The sequence below is a fragment of the Gavia stellata genome, chromosome 1 (genome assembly GCF_030936135.1).
Source record: "Gavia stellata isolate bGavSte3 chromosome 1, bGavSte3.hap2, whole genome shotgun sequence".
NCBI classification, from domain to species: Eukaryota; Metazoa; Chordata; class Aves; order Gaviiformes; family Gaviidae; genus Gavia; species Gavia stellata.
The window spans coordinates 8457221-8481545 of record NC_082594.1 but is presented as its reverse complement, the minus strand read 5'-3'; the positions used below and the strand labels follow the sequence as shown (position 1 = coordinate 8481545).

Here is a 24325-nt window from a genome sequence, read left to right as displayed (position 1 = left end):
ATTAGCACGCATGCCCCTTGAAGGTGTGTGGGGGGTAAGTCAACTTGGTCTTCAATTGAGTTGGTGGTCGTGATCTCCCCTACTGATGCAAGTTTATATAAGATAGCTAGTTTTACAATAGCCCTTATCAGTTATGCTGCAACTGAAACTCCAGATTCTCCTTCCTATGTAAAGATGAAGTCCATAGACACATTTAGACTTTAACTACTTAAGCATAAAATCCTCCACCAGTCACAGTGAGGACGCAATTCCTCATTACATCTCCTCCAGCTGGAAAGACAGTCTGAGAGGTCCCACAGGCCCTCCCAAAATTCGCTGCCCCAGACGAGAGAGTGGCAAAGCTCCAGCACAAAGAAGAGAATGGGTGACCAAGGCAGGTGATGGCAGGAATCACTTCAACCAGCTTTAGTGCTGGCATTCCTTAACCACGTTCTCCATTCCCCTGATGCCCTGTTCTTCTCCAAGCCATGGAGAGGCTTGTGCTGGTGAGAGTCAATCAACCACACAAATTTATAACAAACTACTATGGTGATAAACACACCAAATGTTCACATCATTGATGATTCCATTCAAGGCATTATTATCCTGGTGAAATTGTTCCACGGACAAGGGATGGGGCAAGGAGTAGAAAACAAACAGGTCAAAGCTATATCACCCAAAGTGCATTATTTCATAAGGCTGAAATAAGCATGAAGAAGATGCACTATACAGGCAAAAACAAAGTTATCCTTGTGAACGTCTATCAGACCTGTAACAGGCAAAGGCCTGCATTTTTTTTTTCCATCTGCCTTCCAGATTGAATTATAAATCCATCACATTTGGAGGATTAACTTCAGAGGGGAGGAAAAAATTTTACATGAACCTTCAACATGTCACAGATTAAGCAGTAAAAATATATTCCAGTTTTGCTGAGAGTGTCCTAAAGTTTTGAATAGGACTAATTGTTTAAACAAAATACTTTACAAAGTAAGTTCGATCTTCCCCGATGAAAACGTTTTTCGTTTGAGAGGCTTCCTCAACCTTTTTGTAAACAAGGACATGGGGAAGGAAAGCATTTCACATTCAAGAATATATTTTGATTTGGTCAAAGTATTTAAAATACCTCTACCCCTCCCCCCAAAAGGGCTAGAACTTTCTAACTTGCCAACTATTTTTAAAGGTTCAACTCAAGTTGCAACCATTTTACTTCCCAGATTTTCAGAGCTACAAGGAAATTTGCTCCATTCTATTATTCTCCCAGCCTTAGTTCAACCATTATTACTTGTATTTTATTTTCTCCAGCTAATCCCACACAAAACAGGCAACCCATGGGGGGTGGCAGGGAAAAGAGACAGACAAAGTGAAAACTGTCCTGTCATCCACCCAGATATTATTCTAGTCAGCTAAAGCACAGGCAAAATGGCAACAGCATTAAAAGGCACTGAATACCTACCTATATAAGATCCAGTGCTAGGGATTTTACACATGCCGCTGAGGGTCATTTATTTAATAGCTACCAATTCTGATGAGTATCTAAGAGGGAGGGGGGAAGACAATTTCAGAAAACAAAGCACCAAAGCAGCAATTAGTCATACCGCCCTTATGCAATAGCAAAAATACCACATAGCAACTGCTTTTCTGGCAAGCTTGCAACATATCTGAACACTGAAGAACAACTGTCTGCTTGCAGGGCTCCAAGGCATTGGTAGATGGGATGATAGGGAGACCAGCAGCATTCAGGGAAATAACATCCATGGCTCCCTGCAGGTGAAAAGTTTTTCTACAGTTTGCTCTCAGTCACAACAGAAACATCCAGGTCTCTTGTCACAACCATTACAAAAGTTCTCCAGTGACTGAAAAACTCTAGCAAACATACAGATAAACGATGGGTCTTTATACCAGTGCAGTTAACACCCAGAATTGAGCTGGACCACAGGTGCTCTTCCTCTCATAGCAAAGCAACAGTTTTCTCATCTAAATAGAGACTCTCAGTTTTTTATCCAAAAAGATTTTTCTATTTCCATTTTTTATTTTCCTTTGTCCACTTAAAAATAGGCAAGAACATTTTGCTATGAACTGCCCTGTTCAGAACAGACTCTGAATAACTCCACAGACATTGCTAAAAGTCATTTGCCATCATCCTGTAGGACAGGAGCGCCTGCTTAGGAGTTGAGGTAACTCTACATTTCCCCCTGGTTGCAGTGACTTACAGGACTGAAAACTGTACACTTGTAGGTGGCCAGCCATTTATCACTCTATAGGAAATACTACAGAGAAGCCAGCGCTTTCCAGAGCAGCATGTGGTTCTCAACAGCTTTTGTGGAAGACTCGGTTTTCAGGGAGTCGGGCAGTAAAGCAAGCTGCTGCTTTGAGGCATAAATCAAATGTTTTGTTAATGCTAGTTTTGCTTTCACCCACTTCCTCTACTTCAGAAGGGCTTGGACTGAGGCCAGACTGAAGTCAAAGGGCCTGATGCCCATCACTTTCTGTTCCTGTTGTCTCAAAAGGAAGCTCCTGCATGGAAACTACTACCTAAGCCTACTTCTGACTAGCTTTTTCACACTAAGTCCCTTTGTGGATGCTTTTTGGAAAGGTTTTTTGCCTCCCAATGCAAGAAAACTTAGTCCCTTTGGAAGCAGAATGAATTAACTAGGAATGAAAGGAGATGCACCATGAAGTGTGTCTGTATCAGCAGTCCAAGGGAGAAGATAGCACACAGTATCATAGCTCCCTGCATACTCACATCTTATGCAGGCAGGCCTTTCAGTGAACCCTCTCCTCTGCAGGAAAGAGACACCCTTCTCGGATCTTACTCTACAAACACCTTTTCCAGATAATCTTCACCTAATCACTCTCGCTTTAAGCCTGACACAAGGGTAAGCTTGTACATAAATTTCATATCTTGGCTGTAGGAATGAATAATGGAAAAAGCCGTTATGTCAATTTGAAGATAGGAACAACAGCCCAAAAGGATCGGAAGTTTTGTTCTTTGCTCACTATATGTGTTTAGAGAACAGCAGCCACACCACAGCACAACTGACGGTCTAAATGTCACTTGGCAGTAGTACTTGACAGCACTGAGTATCAGAAAATACTCCATGCATGCTAGGGCTGAACTAAAGCATAGGAGACAGCAACTAAAAATTTAAAATAAAGAAGAAAATTATCCCCCTACACCACAGGCAAGGAGGACAGTATCTACTGACTGTGCTTAAAAGAAATGCAATTCCCATTCTTCTGTCCATATTTAATTCTCTGAACTCACATGCTTGGAAAACAAAGAAATGAACCATTTTGCAAGTATATGGAAGATGATCGAGTACAGCCTGGTTTTCCCCATTAAATTTCTTACAAGTTTCACTGCTTTAGGTATAAAATCTAAATATTCCAGAATGTATGAAATAAAGAAAATTAAGGTATTTCTTCAGTTTTTGAAGATTTAAAATTAAATAATCAAGTATGACCTCCAGTCTCTCACCAATTTGGCATAATGTTACAAATTATCTGCACTATCTATGACAACTTCTTATGCTGTTGGCTGGTCTTGATGTCCTCAAAGTCAGATCAAGAAATCAATACAGAACACATTAGCACCAAATTCCATTTTGAACTTCACTTCCCTCCTTATTTCCCCACCCAGCCCCCCCCAAAAAAGCAAGAAATTCAGATCTAAGACTTTGATTCAACTGCTAGAAGCACATGGGCAATTGGTACAAGTCAAAATAACTTCAATGAAGTTATCAGGATTTACCTCATGCACATCTGGCTTGTAAACAGCTTGCTACTTCAGCCATATGCGGTTTTCTTTATTGTTTAGTCCTTTAGACTTTCTTTAATCAAGACAGTCTATCAGAAATCTTTCAGTGGCCTATTACAGCTTTTAATGATTAAAGCTAGTGAGATAAAAAATGCTTATTTTCAGAGAGCGTAGTGATCATTGATGCTTTTTGTAATCTCTAGTATTAACTGCTCACTTGAAGGAAAAGACTGCAGGTTGTGAGGAAATTAAGTGTTTCCTGCTTAATTTGAGAAGCTGATGTCTGCATTGTGACCCACAGATAAGTAGTGCATAAAAATAAAAATTCACTGACAAGCTTTAACAAGTACTTCCCTGTTTTCCTGTCCACTGAATAAGAGCTATTGTTTCTGCTTATAGACCTGGTTTATAGCTTACAAGTCCTGTTTTAAATCACACTATGAAATCACAGAGTAAGAGCTGCCAAGTACTCCTGTACTACTTGATGAGTAAAACATATATTCCAAGTAATTCACCTCAGAGACAAACATCAGCATCACTTCTTCTCTAACCACTGACATAACTTTGAATTGGTACCAAGGGGCTCCGCGAAAAGCACTTTGTTTTTTCCTTCACCAGAAGTTAAAAGTACTATTGTATTATGGTGCCAGACATGAAAAACAAACCCATCTAGACCATTGCCAACATCTGTTACTATTTCGAGACACCAACCTGAGTCACAATAAAATGCTGAAAAAGCTGCTAACCCAAATTTAAATCTCAATCTGTCTTGATATCTTACAAGCAAGTTTCAGGCCCATGGTTGATTTAAAACAGCTTATAAAGCACTGTTGTATATGTGTTTTAGTGTCACTCATTTACATGTAACAGTGAAAATGTCAATGACTTAAAATGCTGAACTGGATTAAAGATATCTTGTTCTGTAATTGGAAGCTTCCTTCTTGTGAGTACAACAAACGCAACATTTAAGAGCAAAACTGCACCCTTAGTTTGGATTAAGATGATAAATTAAGACAGCATTGTCATCAAAAAGGTGATCCAATCTCTTCACCTCACTCTCCTTTACTCTGTTCATTCATGCAGTGACCTGAGACTGAAGTTAAATTCTTTTTTGCGTAGTACTGGTTTTCAGTTTGAGCAGGAAAATTCTGGGATTCACTGGCTTCCTCTAAATCAGCCCTTCCTGTAAAACAGAAGGAACCATGTCTGAAAAATATATCTTTGCTTCTCCTTTGCAGTTCTTCTCAAATTCTCTTTTCTGGCTTGAAACTTCCATTCTAACTTTTGCATTTTCAATAAAGGCTTTCATTTTCTATGCCTCACAACTTCAGTCTGTAACACAAAATAGGGTACTAAAGACACCCGATACAGCCAGAAAAGATCAAATTGCATTACTTTTGAAACTTCATTACTTTGAAGCTTCAACACAGCTTCCTTTTATGTCCACACAATATGAAGTGCAGATGTGTTTCAGAGCACAAAGACTTGCATATGAATTTACTAAGCTATCATATACTGACATAGGTATGAAATCTAGGAAGTTATTAAATGCAATCAGAACCCACCTTCTGGAAAAGGTGACACAACTGCCATGTATTAGTTCAAAAGACAATCTGATTGAAGGACCAGGCTCAGTAACTTGCTGAACAAAAGTTAATTTGTACTTGTTACGTTGGTTCTTGCTGGTCCACTAGCACATTAAGTCTCACACAGCCATGAATTATCAAATTGAGTTAAGAGACCCCACATCCACTCTCTCTTCTGAGAAGAGAGTTTATCACTGAGAGTCCTTCAAATGTCAGGAAATTTAAGGCGTCATCCTCCCAGCAGTACTGCACTTAAAGCGCTACAAGTTCACAGGCTATGGTTTTCGTAATGCTGGCAAGTGCGTTGAAGACAGGAATGCAGAGGTGCAAGACAAGGCTCCCCAAAGGTCAGAAAGGCTGCCTGACTCCAGACCCTCCTCACTATGCTATAAGGTTATTTCTACCTGGGCAAAGAGGAGGAGATGGCTCTTGGATACCTCACCCAAGTCTTTCCAGTGAATTTGTATTGTGGTCACAGACACAGCAGCCTACAAAGAAGCTATTCAGAGAGTGGTGGTCTTCCTGCAGCTCTATACATCCTACGCATCATTCTCTCTGTAAAGTTCAGGTTTGGGTGGGTTAATTTAACAGACAAATCCCAAGCAACCTTTTAGTGAGCAAGCTACCAAAGCAGAAGCGAGAACAGTCTTGCCTACTAAAGTCACGCTAGTACATCAGAAGAGCTGAAAAGGAGACCAACTTCCCCAACATAGATACAACTTCTTGATGTAAAGATGTGGGTGATGGCAGAGTTTCTCCTTCAAGGGCCATCTGCTAATCTAGGTCAGCATGAGGTACCTTTATATCGGGGTAATTACACTTCTGCGTTGGAGTAGAGGGGTGACAGGCATCCGTTAATTACAAAAGGGAAAAAGTCACACCTCCAAGCCAAAATAATAAAAGCTGTTAAGGACATACACAGTCCAGTATGAAAGCGAAGATCCTAGTCACACTGATACAGGTATTGCCTGACTTATTTCTCAATATCATAGACTTTAGCCCTGTCATCAGGGATATCTGACACTTAAAATGGTAAATGGGAGGAAGTTCAACACAAATGAGCTTTGAGCTGAACTCTGACCCTGTTATTTCTCCATTTTTATGAAAGCAGACTTACGTATCATTGCCTTTCAGTAAAGGCTCAAGCTCACTAAACCCTCAAGCAACACTCCAGGTGTATAGGCCTTCATGCCAAGAGGCTCCATTTAGAGACTGTAATTGCCCATGAAAATTCTCAGCCTCTGAAGTTCACTTCTCAAATGTGAGACAGTAATGAATTGTTCACGGTGCTCAGGAGGTAAGTTTTAAGCAACAGAATTCATTCATGAAATCTGTTTAGACTTTTCAAAGCTTTATTTTCTGGAAGTATTAAATATCTATGGACTCTATTCAAAAAGATTTTTTATGTAAGTAGGTATAAGAAATGTTTCCATTGCAACAGGCGTAATATTTTGCCATATTATAAAGTAATTTTTATATTGTATGATTTTATATAAATAATTTCAACTGATGCTGAAAACCATCAAAGGGAGAAACAAGAATCAAAACAGGAACTTTAGGTAAGAAGAAAGACTCAGCAGCACAGAACAGAAGCAGATGATTCATGCTGTAAGCAACTATAATGTAAATAATTGAACATCAATTCTGAGAGGTGGCAAGGTATCACCACGCCTATTTAACATTTTAATCATGGTATTTATGGTCCACTATAGAACCATAATGTAATTACAAATTCCCAGACAGCAGCACTCAGTGCATGTTTCATAAGGGCTGAAGAGTTTACCTGTCGGTTCTGCATACTATGCCACTGATAAAGAGCACTCTTATGCCCTCCGTGTGATCAGACCTCTTACGCTAACCCTACATCTTTCAAGTGCCAGGCAGCAGCATTCAAATCTTTGATGAATACAAAAAAATACATGAATAAACACACATCTCCCACCATGTTCAGCAATACTAGTAAGTCTTTGGACAAGAAAAGCAAGGATTTCAAGGCCTGTGAATATGACCCCTCTTATCCCATAGCAGCCACTCTCTTTTGCTTCAAGTATGAGGGGAAGGGAATGTGAAAGAAACTGAAGGGAGCAAGATGTGGCATCATCTTTACAACAGGATGTCATGGGGACTCTTCCCTCCCTTCTCTCAACATCTATCTACCTCCCCAAATCCACAGATCTCAGGTACACAGCAGCTCTGCCACTTCGCTGGCAACGGGAGGGCATGTGGCCTGTCTCTGCTGAGAGCGGAGAAGAACAACCAGGCGATACCACAACCCAGAGAGGGGACGAGGACAGAGGTGTAACAGCATGGTGACAAGGGGTGGTTCAAACCACGGCACAGAATTAGTATCACTGATACTATGACAGCAATGTGCAACAACCAATGTGCCAGAACAATTAGGTGTCATGCTTAAGAGTTACAACACTACCGCAAGATTGATATCCTGGCCAACACGGACCACACGTTGCAGAAGGTATCTGCAGTATGTTACCAAAATAAGCTTCAGGGCTATTAGAGGAGTTACCAGAGGGACGCAAATCTCAAATCACTACCCAAGAGATTGAAAAGCATTAGACAGAGATGCTTTCAAGACACAGGAATTCCATGATTTATACAGGGAGACCCCTGGAAGAGAAACACTCCCAAAACAGTAACACACTCTGCAGAAGAATATAGTCTCAGTGCATGGATTTCTCACTAAAATTGTTCCAAACCCATCTCTCACACCCCTAATGACAGGGACCTTGACCTGAGCACAAGTCTTACGAGGAGCGGCTGAGGGAACTGGGGTTGTTCTGTCTGGAGAAGAGGAGGCTCAGGGGAGACCTTATCACTCTCTACAATTACCTGAAAGGGGGTTGTGGTGAGGTGGGTGCTGGTCTCTCCTCCCATGTGACTAGTGACAGAACAAGAGGAAATGGCCTCAAGTTGCGCCAGGGAGGTTCAGGCTGGATATTAGGAAAAATTTCTTTACTGAGAGAGTGGTGAAACACTGGAACAGGCTGCCCAGGGAAGTGGTGGAGTCACCATCACTGGAGGTGTTCAAGGAACGTGTGGACGCAGCATTGTGGGACATGGTTTAGTGGGCATAGGGGTGTTGGTTGATGGTTGGACTTGATGATCTTACAGGTCTTCTCCAACCGTAGTGATTCTGTGATTCTGTAAAATTATTCTGTAGCTATTCAGGATAATCTTACAAGGCTTATCTGTTTTCTTCATGTCTGTTTTCTCTGAAAGCATAATCTTCCCATTTTGCTCATTCCAGCATAAGTTCACCTTCCACAAAGTTGAAACAGGAGGTGTTCAATCCACGTATCATCCAAGATGCCTGTGAATTAAACATCTCCTTCCCACCACTCGCCATGTAGACCAGGGCATGACATTCAGTTGCAGGCTGCAAGCCTGATTCTAATCAAACCAAGAGAATACTAGAAAAGTGTCCTTGCCCCTTACTCCCAGCAAGAGGAACCATTACCTCCCCTGCAAAAATCAGGTACAGCACAGGTGAAGATGCAGACACTCCCTCACACGTACAAAGGCACTGTTGACTGTTTTTGTGAAAGTCTATAAACAACTGGGGTTTCAAGTTTTCTGCAAGGGCACCACCAGCATTTGTAGCCAACATTGTGGAGGCCTCTGTTCTGTCCACATGCTATGGGTTTTGCCAACAAACTGCAAGGAGAATTGTTGGAGCAGACAGGGGAACAAAGCTCAGGTTAGTAACAGAAATCTGTTCCCTATTTAAAACAAACATCACACAACTGGTATTTGCAAATACCATCAGGGTACAACTGAGGTTCCTGGCCCCCCTCTGCCAACATGCTGTGCAGTATGTTTTGGAATACAGACTTTGGTGCCAGGGTATGGTGTATAGATACAACAGAGCAGACTACTTGTCACTTTAAGTAGCTGCAACTTAACTAGAACATTCAAGACCTGGAACATTTTACCAAAGGGACCGAGCACTGCAACATGCAGAACTCCGCAGAACTATAGCACTGTCCTGCCTGCGGCTAAATGAGGCATCTGATAAAAGAAAATCCCCCCTGAATCCCCACGGAAACTCCCTGCCTGCAGCTGCGCTCGGCTGGGCTGCGGGGAAACCTCAAAGTGACAGAAACTGCACCGGCAGCACCTGCGAGGCGCCGGCGAGCCCCGCAGCTGACCGGCGCGGGCCTCCCCGGGCAGACTTCCCCTCACCCCGGCCCGCAGCGGCTCCCCCCGGGCCCAGAACCGCGCTGGGGATCGCCCCCAGCACCGCTCAGGAGCGCCCAGAGGGGAGCGACGACCGCCCCTCTAAAATCAGCCTCTTTATTAAGCGGAGCTACCCGGGCGCGGCGTGAGGGAAGGCAGGAGCCGCTCCCCCGGGCCGCGGCGGGCTCCTACCTGCTGCGTGAGGTAGCGCGTGAGGTAGGGGGCGGTTGGCGGTGCGGCGCCCCGGCGGCGGCGGGGGGCGGGCAGGGCGCCGGGCGTGCCGAGCAGCAGGAGAAACAGGAGGAGCCGCAGCATCGCCAGGAGGAGCGGAGGCCGCCCGCCGCCCCGCCGCTTTATACCGGCCCCGCTCCCCCCGCCCGCGGGCTGCCCCGAGCCGGCCCCGCGGGGAGCGGCGGGCGGCGGGACCCAGCGACGGGGGCGGTGCCGCGCGTGCGCCTGGAGCACGGCCACTATGAGACCCGCCCCCAAAGGGGAGGGGTTATCCGCCCGCACGTGGAGGGGTAGGCACTAAGTAGTGGGGCTTTCCGATTGGCTGCGGAGTCGCGGATAGCTCGCGCGCGCTTTCGCGGTTGGCTGCGGCGATTTGGATAGGCGTTTCGGTCGCGCGGCGTCCTGCGAGGAGACAGCGATTGGCTGCTTGAAGCACGTGATCCGCCCTTTTCTTCGCTGTGTGCCGTGTGAGGGACGTATGAGAACGAGGCTGACATCTTCGCTTTCTTATTGGGCAAGTGGAGCGTCCCTGCCTCCGGGCTGCGTCACGATTGGGTGAGCGCCGCCTTGTCCCCGCCCCCAGCACCTCCCGTCTCGCAGCCTCCCCTCAGAGCTGGGGCTGGGCCGTGGAGCCGCGCCGCGGGCGGCGCTTCCCCGGGGCCGGAGCTGAGGAGATGGGGGTGCGGCCCCGATAGCCACCTTTCGGCCTTTCCCTCCCGTGCTGGCCGGAGGGCTCTGAGGGGTGGCGGCTCCGCCAGCTGCCCGTTCCCCCCCTTGCCCGGTGACAGCGCTTCACCGTTTCCCTTCAGCGCGGTCCCTGCGGCCGGGAGACGGAGACTCGGTTTGGTCACGGGGCGCTGAAGTGGGCGCATCGGTAAGAACGGTAATACTTCAGTAAGTGAAGCGTTTCCTGTGTGTTGAGGAAGGCTTAAAGCTCCCGGGACGAGTGACGGGGGTGGGGTGAAGCCAGGCGGCTCCGTCGGGCCTTCGGCGTCCTTGTGCTGTGCCCGCGCCCCGCTAGCGCGGCCTGCCCGCTCGCTGCCGGCCTCCGCGAGCGCCTCGGGGCTGCGGTGAGAGGAGGCTGCGGGTTAAGGGCTAAAAACTGCAGTGTGACATCTGTTACAACTCTTCTTGTGTGCTTTGGTTTTTTTCTTAGGGGGAATTTAAGGCAGTGAGCCCACCAGAGGGCACCAGGCACCGATGGAAGTCTGGGTGAGACTTCAGGGCTCTTGAAAGGCAACGCTCTTTGGAGGCTGGCGGTGGGGAGCACCTGGAGCGGTGTGATTCCCTGGCTGGGTATGTAGGTCCAGAGGTTTGGGGGGTTCTTTTTTTCAAAGAGTAAAACAGATCCATTTGTACTGTCCTTTTTTAGCTTATGTCCAGATAATGAGTACTCTGTTTCTACCAAAGAGAAATAGAGGTGTGGATACTGAGCCTGTTTGCTCTAAAGGGAGCTCTTACCAGAACCTCTGTGTATACATACATGCTATGCTTTATCTCCCATATTTCAGTGGAATACTTGAAATGTTCACTGTGTTTTCCAGGGTATGGGGGTTTTTTTATTTCTTTAAAAAGGGCAGATAACAGTATACTTTGTTTATATAGTTCTGAGTTGAAAACCAGTTGGAATGCGAAGCACCTACTGGTTTCTCCAAGTCCACCTTCTTGGGCAATAACAAAATCAGACTTAATTTTATTACTTCTTTTCCATATATTGGTATGTTTTCCATGTAATTTCTACTGATACCTTGTACTGTAACTAAAACAAAATAGTTCCATTTTGACAAGAACTGAATGCATGTACCATTTAATATACTGGGTCAAATGAGTCTCTGTTAATGCGTGTTCTGAAGAGATTTTTTTTTTTATTTTGGTTGGCCCCTCAGTAAAGCTTTTACTTTTTCCTGCCTCTGTTTTTTCTGGCCTTTCTGCCCCAGGGAATATTGGGATAGCTGATTTTTTTTTTTTTTCCTTTCTTCCCTGAACTACTCAGAGTAATCAGTTTAGTCACTTACATTTTTCTAGTACTCATGCTACAGATCTTGTTTTTACCAGAATGCTGAGAACGGTGTCCCTAAGGGCAAAGGGATAGCCTGTAAGTTGGACTTTTTTGTGGCAAAATCTGAACAAAATATCATTTTTGATTATTGAATGTTTTTAACATGTAAAAGCCATACTTGAGTCTACTTTATCTCTTTGGCCTTTTGCCTCCATGAGGGCGTTATGGGATGAAGATGTGAAATTCGCTTCCCATTCTGAGTTTAGAATGTATATTTACATTCTAAAGAGATGTATATTTAGTTATTACTGTGATAAAAGTGCTTTTACTAAAAAGGGTTTTTAAGGTGTCCTTTAATTCAGCTGCAGAGAACGTTTTGGTCATTTAAGTTGGAACTCTATGATTTGAGGTACTTTAGGGTATTTTTGTTCCCTAAATATTGATATTTTGGACAGTATAGTGATAATAAAAGCAAGATAATTCCACAGGAAAGTAATACTGAATAAAAAATATTTATTTAAATAAATATTTCAGCATTTATTTGTCAGTTTCATATGTCCTCTTTGTTGAAATCAGTGGTAAATACTGTAGAGCTGTCCCTTTGGCTCAAAGGGCATGAGTATAGTTGCTGTTGCAAGCCCTTTTGGGATTTTCTGGGCATCTTCTCCTTTCAAAGTTATTGGTATTGGCGTTAGTTATTGGCGTTTGCAGAATTACAAGCGTAGAATCGTTTCAGTTTTTAACCCCATGTTGTGACTTCATTCTAAATTAAGGGAAAAAAGTCAAAGAGATATGCTGCGGTGCTCAAGGATAATTCTAATGCAAATTCCCACTTGTATTTAGGTAATCTTTATGATTTATCTGCAATGGTGTGCAAATATAATGAACACTTGCTTCTTATTACATATCTTAATCTTTTTTTTTTCTTTTTTAAAGGGTTAATTAAGGATAATTACAGATGTTGCCTCAGTTGGGCTACCATTTTCAAACAGAGATCATAATTCCCTGAGGGCTGCCGTTCAAAATGTTCAAACAACCCAACTAAAAGCAGTTAATATTAACATCTCATAAAATGAGAACTCTCTGAACCATTTTGACTTACTTGTTTCAGGTGGTGCTGTGAGCACATGAATAGTGTGAGAGGACTTTTGGCTGCTTCTGTGATTTCCGTCCAGAACTCCTGCTTCATCTATCCTGCCTGTCGAAAATGCTTTTCTAGGCTGATACTGGATTCTAGGAGGTATGTCCTGGTTTGGGGTTTGTTAACTGTAACTGTCAGAGGCCTTGGGAATCTCTGGGAGCTGAACACAAGTTAAAACAAATTGGTGAAAATCCAGCCATTGTAGAAATAAGTGCTAACTTCAGGTATTTCTGTTACTTATCACTATTTAGATATCTTTGTATTCCAGTAGCAGCTTGGAGGTCATTATGGATCAAGAGTTCTATTGTGTTGAGTGCCTTGCAATATTGAAGGACAGTTTAGGAGAATAAATAATACGTGTTAATAGCTTCCAATTGCACCCCCTGCAGTCCAGTTCTTCAGTGCTGTTCCTAAGTTGGAAAGCATTGGTTGAAAGCCTTTCCAAATCCTAAATATTTTTTTTTTATTCTATATGTGCAGTGCATCAGGTAGTCCTGTATGACTCTTCCACTTAACTGTGTGTCCAGAAACATTTGAGCTTTCCTTTTTAATCCCACTGTTATATGAAATATGTGATACACAGAAGAACAGTAAATCAATGAACATCATCACTAAAAGGAAAGAGCTGACTTTGCAAAACAATATCTGTTGTTTCAAATGCTGGAGTAAAAGATAAGTGCTGTTTCCTCACAATTTTTTAAACCTAGGTATTATACTAGAGCTAGAGGAAGAAAAGTCCCAAACCAGAACAAAAGGCAAAAAACGGGGGTGCAGGGAATTCAAAATTACTCCCCAACAGGTCATTCAAAGCCCACTGTTTCTCTCCAACTTCACAACAGGCTAGCATTTAATAAATCAATAAAAGAAGCCAGAGGGTTTCTGTCATGATACAGCCACCTTGCTGAGCCTATGGTAAGATTAATGCCTCAAGGAGTAAAGGCTAAGAAAGAATCTTATAGTTTGTAATGGAATATTTGATACGTAATAGTAGTAATACTTATGGCTGCAGATAAGTTCCTACTTCAGCAGTGATTAATAGAAGTTCATATATTCAATCTTTTTTTTTATCCTGATACTGTCTTTTGTCAGGTTTAACTGTCTAAAATGCAGCTGCACAGGTGAAGCTAAAGATGCAAGCTACAGATATAGATTGTCCCTAAAGATTGCTGACACTAATGATTTGTTTGACATTACCGTGTTTGGAAGTTGCTTAGATCCGTTCTTTGGGGTCACCGCAGAAAATCTGCAGAGGTAAGGAATGGATTGTTTCTAACTATATAGCTGCTGCTTTTTCTTCAGCCTAAAAAAATTGAGATGAGCTTGGATGGTGGGGAGACAAGTGGGAAGAAGCTGCTAAAGTGCTCCCTTCCAGCATTTTCTTGGTACCCGTCACCTTGAGAAAATGCTGAAGTTTGGTTTTTTCCCAAAATCTTGAAATGGATTACTTCTACCTAAGAAGTCCTCCACTTGGCTATTGAAGGCAGCTACCACCTGCTAAGTGAGCTTCACAGTTTGCTTGGTTGGGCTTCTTCTTTGTGTCCTTCCTCCTTTATTTGAGATGTTTGAATTTCCTTTGTCTAATGTCAGATTACTAAGTAACCTGGCTTTTCCAGACATTTAGACATATTTGTCCTCAAGATTTTAGAAGAAGAATCTTAAGGTAGAAATAGAGCCTTTGGGTTTTGAGGGGTTTTTAGCAGTTGGGATTTTTTAAAAAAAAGTGCACCTTATGACTTTAATTCAATATAACCAGATTTTCCTTTAGCAAGGATGGGTTACTAAGAAAGCCTGTTAGTCCTCAGAGCCTGACGATGCACATTATAAGCTTCAGACTTTCTGATATGTGAAACTGCTAGGATGGGAGATTTGGATACATTCACTGCTTGTTTCTCTCTTCTGTTGTTTTCTTCTATACTTACTTCTATATGTTTTTACTCAAGGTGTATTCAAGACTTCAATCGGCTGTCAGGAGAAACAAACACAGATGCATCTTCAGGAGTGTTAGTTCAAGCAGTGGAAACCTGTTTCATTGGAAGAAGATTTATATTTGGAGTGAAGGTAACTTCTAATCCACGTTACTCTCTTATAATGAGTTTTTTCATTAGCTTGTAGCCAGTTGGGGGCATAGACTGAGTTATTAAAACATCATGTACAACATCTTTTGGGAATTTGAGACAATTTAGAGCTAGGACATGGGAAGGATTCTGTTCCTCTTCCCCCAGACTCCTGTGTTATTTTAAATGAGTCGCATCCAAAATCCATCTTGAATGGCAGTAGTCAGCTTGACAGCTTGTCAGGGCTGCTTTTCAGGGAGCCTGAGCAGTGCTAGCTCCTGTGCATATCAGTAACAGCTTGGAGTCTGTAAAAAAGCGTGTACAGTTCAAGCAAGAAACAGACTGTCTTTTCAAGCACTGCCCTACCTTTCCCATGCTGCGTAGTCTCCTGATGTCTGAAATGTAAGAAGAAACACATCCCTTTGCAGCATTTTTATATTTCTGGATTTAAGAGTGTGTTTAAAAATGTTGATAAAGTACAGCTGTTCAACATATGCATCTGTGGCTCTTTTATGTGTTTAACAGACTTTGAAATATTAGTTCTTAGTAATATTTCCATCTAAAGTCTTCTAAGTTCTCTTCAAGTGGTGCTTGTGTGAGTCATTCATATTATGAAGTCTGTAAACTAAATCCTACCTGGCAGGTGCTTTTCCTCTCCCACAGGTACCATGAGGTTTGTATCTGAGCTGAGATTTTCCTAATGCACAGCATCTTAAGTAATGGAAGTTGGAGGACTTCATGGATTAACTTTACTTAACTGGAACCATTTACCAGGTCTCTAGGTCTGATGTCTTTACAAATATAAGTAATCCTACATATCAACAGCGTTGTTGCTGCTCATGCACACACAAGGACTGAACACACATTCAAAGACCATTTGTTCAGCCTTTGGCTGTAGACATTTCTGTATAGTTGTGTTCAGCTATGCATACAGTTGCACTCTCCCAGGTAAAACTCAGGATCAACATAACAGGCTTTTTAAGACTTACCTAGAAGGGTATTGACCTTGGCTAGCAGCCTTCAGCCTCAATCTTTGCATAGACTCAGGGAGTAGGAGTGTTGTTGATTTTGAAGACAGCTATATTTGCTTTTTGGCCTCTCTGGCATTGCCAGACCTTGAGGGGGAGGTGCAAAAGGGTTTATCCACTTCTCAAAAGATTAGATAATTCCCTCTGCTTTTAATGTTATGTTTTACCTGTAATTTCTGTGTAGAGAGAAGCAGGTTCTATAAAGAATTGCAGCTGAAGCTCCTTTGAAACACTACTCTCTAAATAAATCTGAGAAGATAAAGGCCGTAGCTTATTTCCCTTTCACAGAGTTAGCGCATAGAAAATATCATGCTGGCTTTGATAGCTGAGCTGCCAAGTCAGGTATCTGGTACCAGAGTGCTTTACTTCCAAGTACTGCCCAGTGCCTCCAGATAAAAGAAAAGCTTTGGCCTTAGGCAGCTAGCCATTTGCACAGAACTGCACTGGAGGAAGCCCGGAAGCACCCTGTGCCTTAAAGGGAGGAAGAAATTTTCTGTGAAGTAATTTCTTAGAATTCTTGGTTGTTTTTCCAGCTCCAAAACTCTGCATAATTGCAACAAGCAAAGAACCTTTTACTGTGATGCCCTTTATAGCCCTTGCCAGTGCTTATTTCACAGGGAGTACTGCTTTATGTGACAGACTGTTTTGTATTCTCTTCCCTGCAGATCCTGACAAAAAGTGAGACCTGAATTTAAGCCTGACTTAAAAGACATGCGTTAATTTTTATTTTTGTCCTATCACAAAATAAAGCACTGTACTAAGTTGTTGTTTTTTTTTCTTTTTCCCCCAGGGTTGTACAAGTGAAGATGGAGGGCATTCTGCTGCCAGCAGTATCTTGCAGAACTGTTCCAGAATTAATAGAAGTACAAAAAACCTTACAGCTTGCCAGATCTTCCTGCCAAATGCTGCTGTTACTGGCTTTACTGTTATCAGCTACTTCCATCGGCTCCTGCAGTTGGCAAAATTCAGGAGCTGTAATAACAGCTCATACTTACCTGATGCATCTTCAGCTCCAATAGATGAACCTGTCAGTGAGCTCAGCAGCTTGTCTAGCCTGAGCAGAAACTCCTGTTTTATTCAGTCTAGTGGCAGAGAAAGTTTTCTAGGGTCCTGGCAGCAGTCCTTCAGCCTGACTTCATCTGTTGCTTGGGTAACAGCGGAAGACTTTCCCACTCTGGAAGTGGGAAAGCTGGTGAGTGAACAGCATGAAGAAGAGGGGAGGCCTGTCTCTGCAGAACTGTGCAGTGTAAGCCTCAATCAGACTCTTTGGGATTCACAGTTTTGCAGCTCTTCTGTGAAGGAAGGGGATAAAGAGGAGGATAATGAATTGAGTTCACAGCCTAGTCGAACTGTCAGTATCTCTGCAACTGATAAATTAGAGAGAGTATCCTCTTCAAAGACAGAGTGTTCACATGGAAACAGTTCCAGGTTATTACAACATCCCTTGGAATTTGGGGTAAAAAGCATTTACCCAAAGATTAATAGTAGAAATTATTCTTACCCAGAAAAATCCCACAACTCCCTTTTTTACAAGAGAGATGCCTCAGTTTTTAATCACGTAAGTGTAGCTGGAGTGTCTCAGACAGACTCTATGCTTTGGGATGAGCTCCCATTCTCTGAAAGCCTAAATGAATTTTTAGCCAGAATAGAAGATGGCAAGAGTGTTGTAGCATCACCCAGCCTTGATGTAGGCAAACATGCCCTTCTTGAAAGTAGCAAGTTAGGTGTAAATCTTAACAAATCGTATCCCAGGCAAACCCTAGTAGGTGGTAATTTGCCTGAAGCGAGCCTCTCGGGGAGGTTCTTGCCACCAGCAGAGAATGATAGCTGGGAGAATATACTGTTTGCTTGCCTTCAGTCGAATGCACATCCTCTGAGTGATGAGGTGTCCTCTAGTGTTTTATCTTCAGCTGACAGGGAGCGTGGAGCATCTTGCTTTATACCTAACCGTCATCTACCTATTCTGTCACAGTCCTTGCCAGTTACATCAGAACCTTCTGTTTCCGAGTGCAGATATGTGCAGTCCAAAGAAGCAAATACTGAGATTTCAAAGTCAGCTTGGTCTTTTATTAGTCCGCAGCATACTGCTGAACATGGAGAAACCTCCTGTTTAAAACGGAGCAAGGCAGCTACCTGTGTGCATTCTGCACATGATAGCTCTTTACCTAGTTGTGAAAATAAAGAAAATTTTTCTTCTACACCAAGCCAAAGAACAGATCTTATATTGACAGGGGCATGGGACTCTGGTCCAGCAACTCCCAACAATACAAGAAGGATATATAAAAGAAAATTAAAACCATTGACAGAACTGCAAGAAAATACCTTCAAAAGTGTTAAAAGGAGAGAGATGCTGTGGAACAATAGCTTCCCTGAAGGCAGCTACAATGCTTCTGCTGATCTCTTTGATGCAAGTGCACGAGAGGTAGCAAAACCTGTACAGTTATTAAATAAATCATGTAATTCTTTAATACAGGAGGATACTTTGACAGAAAAGGTCACAGCTCCTGAACTGGTGCTTTACCCTGGAGATGTTCCCTGTAACAGTTCAAAGCCAAGCTCATACCTACATAGGTCCCCTCCTGCTTTTAGGAAGCACAGTACACCAGTAACTTACTCTTTTTGTGATTCAGAATGCAATTCAGTTAGCGATCAAGACTTTGTTCCTTATTCACAGTCGACTCCTATGACAAAACCTTTCCAGAAACTGTGGCCTGTTGGGGAAAGAAGCTCTTTTGTCACCCCTAAAAATCCCACTAAAATCCATTCCAAATGCAAGCGATCCAGGTCTTCCTTTCAAAACACTCTGTTGCAGCAGCTTACTGGCAGGCTAGTGAAATATGAAAAGTCAAGTAACAGGGAAGACAAAGAAAGTAATAGCTTTGTTTCACAGCAGTTTCTTAAGAGCCAACTGCCTGCCAACTTTGAGGAGTGGATCCCTCCATCTGCGAACAAAAAGTTGAAACCAACTACATCTTTAGACTTAAAAACAGTTAGCTGGGCTACTGACTTGCGATCCACCTGTGGGCATGCTGGCAGGAACCCTGTTGCTGAAAGCAAAGAGAACAGTGAAAATTATGTATGCTCCAGAAATAAGAGTTTAAACCCTGAGAATACAGCCAGGATACTGACAACTTCTGTGTCTGCAGGTGTCACCAAGGCCTTGTTTTTAAACGATACAGTCCTGGAAACTTGTTCTCCTTCAGAAGGTGAGAGTCTCCTCTCAGGTGCAAATTATTCAGGGGGTATACTGGAAGTGGCAACTGGCTGGTCTCCTGAGTTGTTCTTCCAGGAACGGAGCCCTTTTTCCAATAAGCCAAAATACTAAAAAAGGATATTTCTGGGCTGTGATCTTTTTAATTATTTTAAGACTTTTGGGAAGGAGCCGGTAGAAGAAAAGAGCTATTTAACAATTACATTGTTTATACACCTATTGGCATATGTCTTCCTAAGATGAGTTACATTTACTTGCAGATCTTTGTACCTCAGAGATGGGGGAAAACAGAATTTGCAGTTACCGTGTTTTATTGTAAATTAACTCCAGAACGTGCAATAAAAACTTTTGTAAATGTGCGAGTATCTAATAGGTCTCACTTTATCAAGTACAGGTAGGTGAAGTATTCTAGTGTTCAGTGTTGTCTTTTCATCACCAGAAGAGCTGCTGGAGTCCGTGTTCACTCCAGATTCTTACCTGGTGATTCTCTATGGAGAAGGGCCAAGTTTTCATCAAAGAATTTCATATGCCATATGGAAGCCTCATATTTAAGCCCATTTGGGACCCTAGGACAGCTGAGTTGGGAGCCGGGGGGGACACCGTCCTGAGAGGTTGGTAGCAGCTCCCAGTTTTCCTGTAGGCTTTTTCAAGTCAAAGACTGCTCGTGGTAGTGTCTTTCCTCTTCCTTGCTTTGGGGTCTTCCATATCCCCCACCCAGAACAACTGCATTTAGGATCATTGAATAGGGAAATCTTGGAGCTGCTGCTGCAAGCTTGTAGGTCAGGTCCTGCAGAGGGATGTGGGAACCTGATGGCACAGGATCCCATTAGCCTGAAAATGCTGACTTGTAGAAGCAGAAGCGGGCCTAAAATGATCTGTTCTGTTTTTTTTTGGAGGCGTAGAATGAATATGCACCATTTACATTGTGACTGGTGACAAGACTTCCACTCAGTTCATTCTCTGATGCAACATAGACATTACTATGTTTCAACGTTTGAGGCCTCACTTTATTTCACAGTGCACCTACTTAAGCCCCTGACTCCGTGTTTGTTCAGAAGAGTTTTGTGTCTCTGCATGGAAGAAACAAATTGTATCAATAACTAAAGGAGGTTACTTTCAGGTTATAAAGACATCACCTCTGCCTTAGGAAATCTGAGGGGCAGAAGTTGCTGGAAGTTAGAAGAGCATTGTAGGAATGTATCATTTTGGGCTCATCTTGTTCCCATGTATTTTACTTACTATCTGTTTTTAGTGTTGGAGTTGGGGCTAGAAGGGCTTCTTGTGTGACTCTGAAAGGCTTCTCTAACCTTACATTCATTTGGTCTTATGATAGGTGCCTCACCAGCACGTGCACACAAACCAGCATGTTAAGGCAGGAGCTGCCAAAAACAGCCAATGGAAACCATGTTTGGGATGGATAAAAACCCCAGACCTTTGGAACTGGAGCTGTGATCTTTGTGTGCCTTCATATCTTGTCTATAAAGTAAATATGTACCTGCTTGTTATTTTCAGGACACTCGGGGAAGTATGAGGGCAGTTACTCTCTCACGACCTTTAGCCACTATTTTTAGCATGAATCAGCCTTACAGAACATACAGGTAAACCTTTTCAGTTTCTCGGTCTCTACCCCAAGTTCTGCACCTTCTAATCAAATGCATTTCTCATTGAGAGATGAGAGGGAGAAGAGTATTTGAAATAAACCAAGCTGCTTCTGCAGCTGAGCAGGGTATTAATGAGATACAGCCTCTCCTACCAAGGGCATGGCTGTGCTGAGGCTGCAGACATTCCTGCAGGCTGAATGAAGAAAACAGTTCCTTATGGCTACACAGCAAGTCTGCACGGGTAAATTAACTTTACAAAGAAGTTTTCCCATAGCAAGTCAGTGTTGTTTGGGTGGGTTTTTTTCACTACTTACTTAACAGTTGAGGAAACTGAGGCACAGGTTCAAACACTTGCCCAACATTAAGAGAGCGTGGAGCCTAGCTCTGGATACCACAGAAAGACCTTAACCAGCAAACCATCTTTTCTCCTTGCTGCCCTACCCAGCAAGATACTCAAGCACAACCCAAAAGTTCTTCCTGGTGTTTGAGGATGCTGCAACAGTAGGTGGTGGTGGTGGCAAGAAGCTCGAGGTTTCTTCTTAGAGGTCCAAGCCTAGATCCCTGCAGTCCCTGGATCCTAGACATAAACGGAAGAAAAAGGAACATCCAGTTATAGCAAAAAAAAAGAGGGGAAAGCCGAATTAAACATAATTTGATGACCAAAGTGACTTCAAGCATCGTACCTGTGGGTGGAATCACTTGTTAAGTGCTGTGCCAGTGACACCCGCCTAAACCACCATTGCAGAACATGGCACCGCTGTGCTGTGAGTGATACACAGACCCTATGCAGGGCTTCTTAGCACAGCCTAAAGGGACATGTTGGTAATAGAAGACGACATACAGCCTTTATAAGCTGTTGATGACTTGCCCAGCTGAGCTGTAGCCTGGCACTTGACAACAAATAAGAGCACCAGAACTGCACCAGGGTTGCTACAGTCAGGATAGAGCAGTGAACAAGCCTGTGCTTGTGCCTGCATTTAGCAATGCTGTGCCTGTTCAAAAGATTTTATTTATTGCAAATAAAATCCTACGTTATGAATATCTGTTAGGGACAAGTGGAAAAGGAGTAAGAAATGTAGCCTGCCTGGAAATGGTAAATCTGCATTGATAGCTTACGTAGAAGAAATAAAGGGAAAGACAGCATTACTCATATCCAAATCACTGAGCACAGGGAAGGCAATATTGGAAGGGTTTTAGGACATCAGTGCTCAAACAAATAAAGCTTGAACCTAGTTGTTACTACTACAGCCTCCCACATAATGTAGTATCACTGGCTCTTTAAGCACTCCCTTGTGATGAACTGAACAGACACCCACTTTATCATGGGGGTTAGACTGGATCCAAGTGATACACCAGAGACTTGATGTGGCTAGCAATGAAACACTGCCAGAATGTCTACATCATATACCTGACAGCATTTTGACATGAAATGTTTTGTCCAGCATGAGTGGTTTTATTCAGCGCAGAATTCATCCACATACTGCGGTAAGTGATAGCTTTGGTGCAAGCTGATGTGATTATAATTATAAGCTTGTACAAAAAGAATAAAGCTCAGCATGTTTAATTCTGAAGGTAATAAAACTCCTGAAAATGCATACCGGGTTTGTGGTTGGTTCCCTCTGCATAGAAATCCATAAATCAAGACTAGATTTTAAATTAGGTAGGACTGTCTGTACGATACCATTGAAATTAATGCAGGGCAGTCAGATCTCTGTGCTTTGTGCGAGAGGACTGCACACGTAGTGAGACCAAAAAGTATTGTTGTGTGACAGACCCCTATCAGCAAGATGACATCTTCTGGGCAGAGCTCCCTCAGTGCTCAGTAAGCAGACTTTGTACATGAGAAGATGGAGGAGAGGCAGTAAGCTGTCTTGGTTTTCATCCTGTAGTCTGTCTGTCTTGCATTTCTTCCCCTGGGCAGTTTGTTCCCTTTTTGCAGGGAGCCTTTATGCTCCTACAATCCTTTCACCCACAGCACAGCTGGGCACAGGCTGAGCCCTTGCTGCTGCACCTGCTGAACAAGATGGCAAAGGCTGCACATCCCACAGGTTACATGTTCCTTGCAAAGAAGAGCTTGGTCTGGCTTCTCCAGCTGTCACCCCCACAGACAACACACTCCAGCCCTCCTCTTTTTCAGTAAATACTCAATTCCAAACCTGTCTGAGCTTTAAGGATGTTTTCTTCCCCCGCCCTTTTCCCAGTTCCTACCTAGAAGCATGCAGGGATTTTCCCTCTCCAAATACCTCTCTATCACCGACTCAAATTGCCAGCTTCCTGGGGAACATGGAGCAGATGGTCCAACCCTCATGTCAGACATTTACCAAGGAAGGAGCTTCAAGGTCAGTGGAAGAGGCAATAAAAGACACATGGTGTCTTCAAGCTTCACAGCTCTCAGTGTAAATGGTAGCAGAAGTCGTCTTCAATGTGGAGAAGAGCACAGGGGAGGAAACCTGATCCCCAGAATGAGTCAGAGCACAAACTTTATGTATTGACCAAAAGACAGAAGTCTTAAAATGGGAGATCTTGTCCAAAAGGATTCTAGGCCCCCAGAAAGGCAGGTCATTGGGGAACTCCAGTGGAGTTCTATGAGCATGAAAAGAGCAAGTTGAAGGCTGCAGAGAAGAACTAGCATTAAAAAAAAAAAAAAAGGCACTGGGACAAAGAGTAAAAGACAACTGAAGCATCCAACCAGCATCTTCATCAAACACAAACCTAGCATCTTGGTAGGACAAGAGTTTAACCAGCTACAGGTTTGCAATGCTGGTGAGTGAAGATGGTACCTCTGTCAGAGTCTACCCTCTAGTGACTGATGCCGGCATTTCTTCGGCATGTCAAACTTCGCTATAATCTCTCTTGGTTTGAATAAAATTTTTCTTCTGCTCCACTGCAAAGGGACATTGCTCCCATGGACAGCAGCTCTACTTCTGCTCTTCTTGTGAGGTCCCAATGCTGTGAGAGCCTTGGCATGCTCAACCCAAGCAGAAAATCCTTAGCAGCCATTCACTTGTTGGTCTGATATTAAATCATATCAAGTGAATCTGTCTTGTACATATTTTTAAGCAACCTTGCTTTGCAGTTCAAATCAAAACACAAACAAATCAAACACTTTAAACACCAAGTGGAAAGGATTAAACATTTATTTACATACAGATACATATGTAAGCAATTTCTAAGTATAAAAAGGACATTACAAATAAACATGAAGCATCATACATTCATCATCCTGGTCATCCAAAATACATTCCTTTCTCAACCCCACTGTACCACACTTGACAACAGGAACTTAAACAAACAGACAAGCCAAATGCTTCTGACAGTCAATGATTCACAGTTTGGCAATTTGCTAACACCTATACCCTTCCCAAAGACAGCACTACCCCAGCAACTCGAGATCAATTGTCCGACCAGCTGTAGTGCATTTTCTCCACTGAAACGGTTGTGCTTGATCAACAAGAAACACGTCCTCTCCTCATCCTTCTGGCCACGTGTTTAGGAATCGGCGTTCTTGCTGAAGTTCTGTACATTGTGCTAAATTCACAATTGT

The 24325-nt window shown here is 43.0% G+C and overlaps 2 protein-coding genes across 2 annotated transcripts in view; one reads left to right on the top strand and one right to left on the bottom strand.

Annotated features, from left to right (window-relative positions):
- The window catches only part of PRCP (prolylcarboxypeptidase), a 39776-nt gene extending 30018 nt beyond the window's left edge, over nt 1-9758 (bottom strand). Inside the window, exon 1 of the mRNA XM_059818085.1 lies at nt 9709-9758. The gene's annotated coding sequence lies outside the window, so the exon portion shown is untranslated. The remainder of the gene's footprint in view (nt 1-9708) is intronic.
- A 3104-nt stretch (nt 9759-12862) lies between these two features.
- DDIAS (DNA damage induced apoptosis suppressor) lies at nt 12863-19545 on the top strand. The gene is made up of 4 exons (XM_009819981.2): nt 12863-12986; nt 13977-14138; nt 14828-14945; nt 16760-19545. The coding sequence occupies exons 1-4, from the start codon at nt 12874-12876 to the stop codon at nt 19292-19294; spliced, it is 2928 nt and encodes a 975-aa protein (XP_009818283.2). The 5' UTR covers nt 12863-12873; the 3' UTR covers nt 19295-19545.
- Nucleotides 19546-24325: the final 4780 nt, after the last annotated feature.